Raw genomic sequence first — 5,955 nt, 5'->3', positions numbered from 1 at the left:
AATGTAAATGTGCAGGCAGGGGTGCCCAGGGCTGTCCTGCAGAGCAGGGTCCCTGCACCCTAGGGCTGTGCCGGGCAGGGACTCTGCCGCCTGCCAGGGTCAGCGCTCAGCCTGCCCGGGAGATCCCAACAACACTGAGGGGAGAAGATGTGGTGGAGGAGCAAACCCTATTGGGCAAGAAAGGTGCCTCTGCTGTGGAGAGGGTGCTGTGTGGGTCAGGGTTGCTCACACAGATGCAGATCACCCCCAGCATTTTTCCAAGGGGATGCCTCAAGGAGAAGATCAATGCAAGGATTGCCAGACAGATAAGGAGCTTTCCTGAGCCTGTCTTTTCAGTTTCCTCTCCCAAGGGGTGGGGGGTGCAGGAAAGGATAAAATGAAAATGAGCTCTCATGCTTAAACACGTCACTGAGACTCCTGAACTGCAACTGTGAGTGATCAGTACATCTGCCAGAAGGCTCATGACATCCCTTCACCTCCCCTCTGCCTGTGCACAGCACCTGCATCACCTTGGCTGGACCCGTCAGCCTTAGTCTGACCTGTCCTGTTTTCCAGCCTGCAAACAGGAAGATGCCCCCAGGCAGTGCCCTGTGAACAGGCAGGATCTGTAGGGCCAGGGGGAGGGCACAGAGGGTGGGATGGTCTGTGAGCACTGACAGGGAAGAGACATGGACAGGGAAACACCTCCCAGGGGAGAATCTCCAGGCAGCAGGGAAATGATCAGAAAGGAGAGGAAACCAAACCCGGAATGGTTATGGGAGGGAGAAGAGAGAAAAGTCCCTGTGACCCCCCGCAGTGCAGATCCCTCCTGTGAGCAGCCCCCTGGCCTCCTGTCCCACCCAGCAAAGCCTCTGCCCTCAGGGCCGGGGGCTCCAAGGCATGAAGCAGCTCCTGTGCAGCCAGAGCTCCAGTTCCTCTGCAGAGCACAGGGGCTGAGAGCAGCTGCCCGGCAGTGTTGGTGTCTGGGAGGTGGCTGCACAGCTGGGGAAGGGTGACGCTGTCTGAGTGCCCGGCTGCCTCTGCCCTGGCCTCTCTCACACCCACCCTCACCGCATTCTCCTTCTTTCTCCCCTGCTCTGGGTCACTGCTGTTGGGATCTTGTTCTTGCTGTCAGGCTCTCTGGGGATGGCAGTTTCAGCTGCAGAGTCACAGCCTGATCTTGTGGGTCCTTTCCTGCAGGTGTGTCCATGGGCACACGTGTCCCAGCTTTGCTCTGACCTGTGGGCTGTGGGCAATGCAGTCTGTGGGGCTGGGGAATGAGCTGAGTGTGTCCTGGGCTAAATGTGGTTTGCTGAGACCTTAGGAAAGGATGAGACCTGTCATGGTCTGAGGTGGATCCCTCTGCTCTCAGCACTGCCTGGTGGCTTTACAGGGTAACATGGGAGTGTGATCAGGCTCCATCTCAGAAAGGTGCCAGCCCAGGGCAGCTGGAGCAAGACAGAGGGACAGGGCAGCTGCCCTCACTCTGCACTGACCCACAGGCACCCTCTGGTCTCGCAGGACTCGCTCTGTTCTCCCTGAGTGCAGCAGAAATGCTGAGGGTTACTGACACCCAGCAACACTCTGCAGTGAATATGGGGGGAGGTGTAAAAAAACCTGGAACTCTTAAACTGCCTTCACCTTCTCTGTTCCCTTTCAATGGGAAAGCAAGTGCTGACAGCCCTTCTGTGTTAGCAGAACCAGGACAGTCCCCACCGTTCCTGTGGCCCCACTTCTGCAGAGCTGGGCTGACTTATCGACGGCCCATGGGCAGAGGCCCTGCTCTTGGTTGCACATTTTCCAGCCCCAAGCCAGGCTGCAGCCACAGTGCTGAAAAAGGTACTCCTAGAAAAACACAAGAGTGTCTGTGTGTGACAGGGGAGGGTCTATGGGAGTTGGTTTCATTTTTGTCAGAGAACTCTGCCCTGGATTCTCACTGTCTTTATTTTTTTTTCCTCATGACAGCGCCCCATGCTCAGGAAAAGCAAATGTCCAACAGCAGCTCCATCAGCCAGTTCCTCCTCCTGCCGTTCACAGACACACGGGAGCTGCAGCTCTTGCACTTCTGGCTCTTCCTGGGCATCTACCTGGCTGCCCTCCTGGGCAACGGCCTCATCATCACCACCATAGCCTGGGACCAGCACCTCCACACCCCCATGTACTTCTTCCTGCTCAACCTCTCTGTCATTGACCTGGGCTCCATCTCCACCATTGTCCCCAAATCCATGGCCAATTCCCTCTGGAACACCAGGGCCATCTCCTACACAGGATGTGCTGCCCAAGTGTTTCTGTTTCTCTTTTTAGCTTCAGCAGAATACTGGCTCCTCACTATCATGTCGTACGACCGCTACGTTGCCATCTGCAAACCCCTGCACTACGGGACCCTCCTGGGCAGCAGAGCTTGTGTCCACATGGCAGCAGCTGCCTGGGCCACTGGGTTTCTCTATTCTCTGCTGCACACGGCCAATACATTTTCACTGCCCCTGTGCAAGGGCAATGCCCTGGGCCAGTTCTTCTGTGAAATCCCCCAGATCCTCAAGCTCTCCTGCTCACACTCCTACCTCAGGGAACTTGGGCTTCTTGTGGTCAGTGCCTGTTTAGGTTTTACGTGTTTTGTGTTCATTGTGGTGTCCTATGTGCAGATCTTCAGGGCCGTGCTGAGGATCCCCTCTGAGCAGGGACGGCACAAAGCCTTTTCCACCTGCCTCCCTCACCTGGCCGTGGTCTCCCTGTTCCTCAGCACTGTCATGTTTGCCTACCTGAAGCCCCCCTCTATATCTTCTCCTTCCCTGGACCTGGTGGTGTCTGTTCTGTACTTGGTGGTTCCTCCAGCAGTGAACCCCCTCATCTACAGCATGAGGAACAAGGAGATCAAGGATGCCCTGAGGAAACTCATATCTTAGTGTTTTCTGAAGCAATGTACTGCCCATCTGCTTCTACACAGGAGTTTTAATGTAGCTAATTACAGGCTCAACCTGTCATCTGGATTTTCTGTTGTTATTTGTTATTTTCTTATTGCGATGATGTTTTCAGCCCCTTTTTAATCCACTGTCTGCTTTTCTTTTATAGCCACTGGCTGTTTAAATGAGGAACAGTACACTTCTTGTCTCTAACCAAAATAAAGATTCCTGTAGTGACTTGTTTTTCACTATATCCTTCCTGCAAGGCCTTTTTGCACATTCAGGGACAGTTCCTGTGCGTGGGTGGAGGGGAAAACAGCTCTGGCATGGCAGCATCCGCGAGGGAGCAGCAGCGCTTGTTCTTCCAGAGCTGTTCTGGTTCCACTCCCACACTCTCCTTCTCATCCCTGGTGTTGGTGCAAGGCCTGAGTGCTCTGGCAGCTTGGTCACCGTCCTGCTGTGTGTCAGTGCTGTGGGCGCAGGCAGGGACAGGCAATGGGCACTGCTGTGACAGAGCTGGCCTCAGTAACAGTACTTCCACAAGAAAAAGTGATCTTTTTTGGGTGGTGCATGATGGTTTATATCTTCTTGCAATGTTTCTCTCAAGCATATTCCTACAAAAGTCACTCACAGATGAAACACCGGTGTGCAGCTGAACAGTGTGTGTGTGCAGGGCTGGCACCCAGCAGTGTCCTCTCACAGCCAGGCTCCTGCCAGAGACCTGCAGGACCAGCAGAGCAGGGGCTGGGCTGTGCCCCTGTGCGCTGGACACCCCATGGAAGGAGCCCCAGGTCAATCACCATGGACTGGCCCCTCACAACCACCATTTTCAATACTGGCCTTTCACCCAGAGAATCTGTTCTTCCCTCCATGGATGGACACTCAATGAATAGTTCAGCAGTCTGTGTTGCTTTGTACAGATGGGATGTGAGCACGCACATCTTGGATGTGAGGTGACATGAACACGAGTGAGCACAAACACCATCAACTGTTCCTTGGGGTTCCATGAAAACCTGTGGCACACACAAGGTCCTGAGGTCACTTCCTGTTGGAAGTAACACCCCACGGGAAACTGCCTGAATGCAGCACTGGGTTGTGCTTCCTTAATTGAGCTCCCCGTGTCCATTCCTCATGATGTGGGACATATCAGATTAGTGCAGAGCAGGGTGACTCACCATAGCTGAGGTGTCTCCCACCCCTTTGGAGTGGCAACGGGAGGCCAGAGGGACAATGTGACTTCTGCCTCTGTGTGTAAAAGGGACAGACTGTCTCTGAGCATCCCTGGGTGCAGAAGGGGTCCTGAGACCAACTCAGATATGGATGCCTGATGGAACCCTGGCATTTCTGTGTGTGACTCCAGGAACAAACCTCAATGTCCCAGTGAGATTCATCTCAGCTGCTGGGACAGGCTCATTGCAAGTGCTCCTGTCTGCTGTCACCCTTGCCTGTGATTCGGGGTTGTGCTCTCAAAAGCAAGACAAAGTGGTAAAAGGGTTTCCGAGGTCTTTGGAAAGGCAGATATCGAACCCATCTGCATGAAAAGCATGAAGGAGAATTAACAGCTGGTCAACCTGCCGCCATACCCGGAATTTTGCAGGGTCACAGACATGGTGTTCCTTGGTGTCCTAGTAGCCAGATCAGTGATCTCTGGGCTGGAGAATTGGAAGCTGGGTGGGAAGTTGGCTGGACAATCAAGCCAAATGTCATCAGCGGTACAAAGCCCTCCGTGCAGCCAGTTACTAGTAGCATCCCTCAGTGACCAGCACTTGGACCAACACTGTTAAACGTCTTTATTCTCCCTCTCTATGATGTGACGAGTGCACTTTCAGCTTCTCTGTGGTGAGGCATAGTTGTGAGGAACCCTTGAACAACCTCGCCTGGTTCACCCTGCCTGGAGCAGGACAGTGAGACAAGTGAGATAAGGGCTTTCTTCAAACCTCAAGTTATTCTGAGATTCAATGAGTCTTTCCCTTGGAGAGGATTTTGAAGGTAGAATAGGCAGAGGAAGAATAAAAAGAATAAAAGACAGAAAAGGAGTTCTAAATGTTGTCAACAAAAATACAGCAGTTCCTCTGAAGAGTGTTTTTCAACTCAAATCTCTAGTAGGGAATATACTTGATAAATTTGATAAAACAAGTATACTTTTATCTGATCGGGTCCTGGGCCATAAAAAAGGTGATGGATAGTTATGGTATTATGAGGTCAGCTGTGTCTCAGACACTCATAATCCAGTCAGAATCATGTGGCTGTGAAGGGGACAGTGAGGCCAGTTTTGTCTCTGGAGGTGACAGCCCAGCAGCAGGGACACGGCTGGGAAAGAACCTCTGCCCAAGTATGACAGATCCTACCCAGGAAGAGATCTTGGAGACAGGTTGTCACATCCATCCCACCTGAGAACATGGTGGGACAGCAGCAGGGACATGGTCGTGTGTATCAGAGAAGCTGAAAGGCCAGCAGCACTCATGGGATTTAGGAAATCATGGTGAGATTACTTCTCTCTGGTCAACTGCAAGACGACTAGAAGAATAACAGGTTGGGATCTCTGCTTGATGGGCAGTTTCTGAGGTGGTGAAGCTTTCTCAAGTAGTGGGAAAAAGCAGCAGAGAAAAAAAAACAAAGCCACTAAGTGCAGATGGGGAAGTGGAGACTGGATATCAGGAGTTAAAAATGTCACTGTAAGAGCAGTGCTGTGGGGCAAGAGGTGACCCAGAGGGAGCTGGATCAGCCCATGGTTTGTGTGCCAAAGAGCAGCCAGTGAGGGTGCAGACACAGCAGTGAAGGTGCAGAAATGCTGGGTGAGAGCAGGTGGGGAAGCGAGATGGGTGTCTGCAGCCTGCAGGGAAAGAGGGGCAGGGGTAGCACCGTGTACAACAGCCTGTGGTGGAGATGGCAAAGGGCGCTGTGAGGCTGGAAGGGACCCACAGAACCCAGGTCTCTGTCCCCTTGGCCAGGGCAGTTGTCTCTGCCACTGAGGCCCAGGAGAAGACATGTTGTCCTCATGGCACTGGGGCCTCGGTGCCTCCTTGCAGCCCCATGGGGAAGCTGGAAGTTGTTGTCCCAGTGTTGTCCTTCCCTG

General features: G+C 53.1%; 1 protein-coding gene across 1 annotated transcript; it reads left to right on the top strand.

The window, feature by feature from the left end:
• Nucleotides 1-1,967: 1,967 nt before the first annotated feature.
• On the top strand, nt 1,968-3,147 carry LOC135577774 (olfactory receptor 14J1-like). The gene has a single exon (XM_065047895.1). It carries the CDS (start codon nt 1,968-1,970, stop codon nt 2,880-2,882), a length of 915 nt encoding a protein of 304 aa, XP_064903967.1. The 3' UTR covers nt 2,883-3,147.
• Nucleotides 3,148-5,955: the final 2,808 nt, after the last annotated feature.

This window comes from Columba livia, unplaced genomic scaffold, assembly GCF_036013475.1.
Source record: "Columba livia isolate bColLiv1 breed racing homer unplaced genomic scaffold, bColLiv1.pat.W.v2 Scaffold_140, whole genome shotgun sequence".
NCBI classification, from domain to species: Eukaryota; Metazoa; Chordata; class Aves; order Columbiformes; family Columbidae; genus Columba; species Columba livia.
Note: the sequence above shows the minus strand (reverse complement) of the source record. Positions and strands in the feature narration are given on the sequence as shown.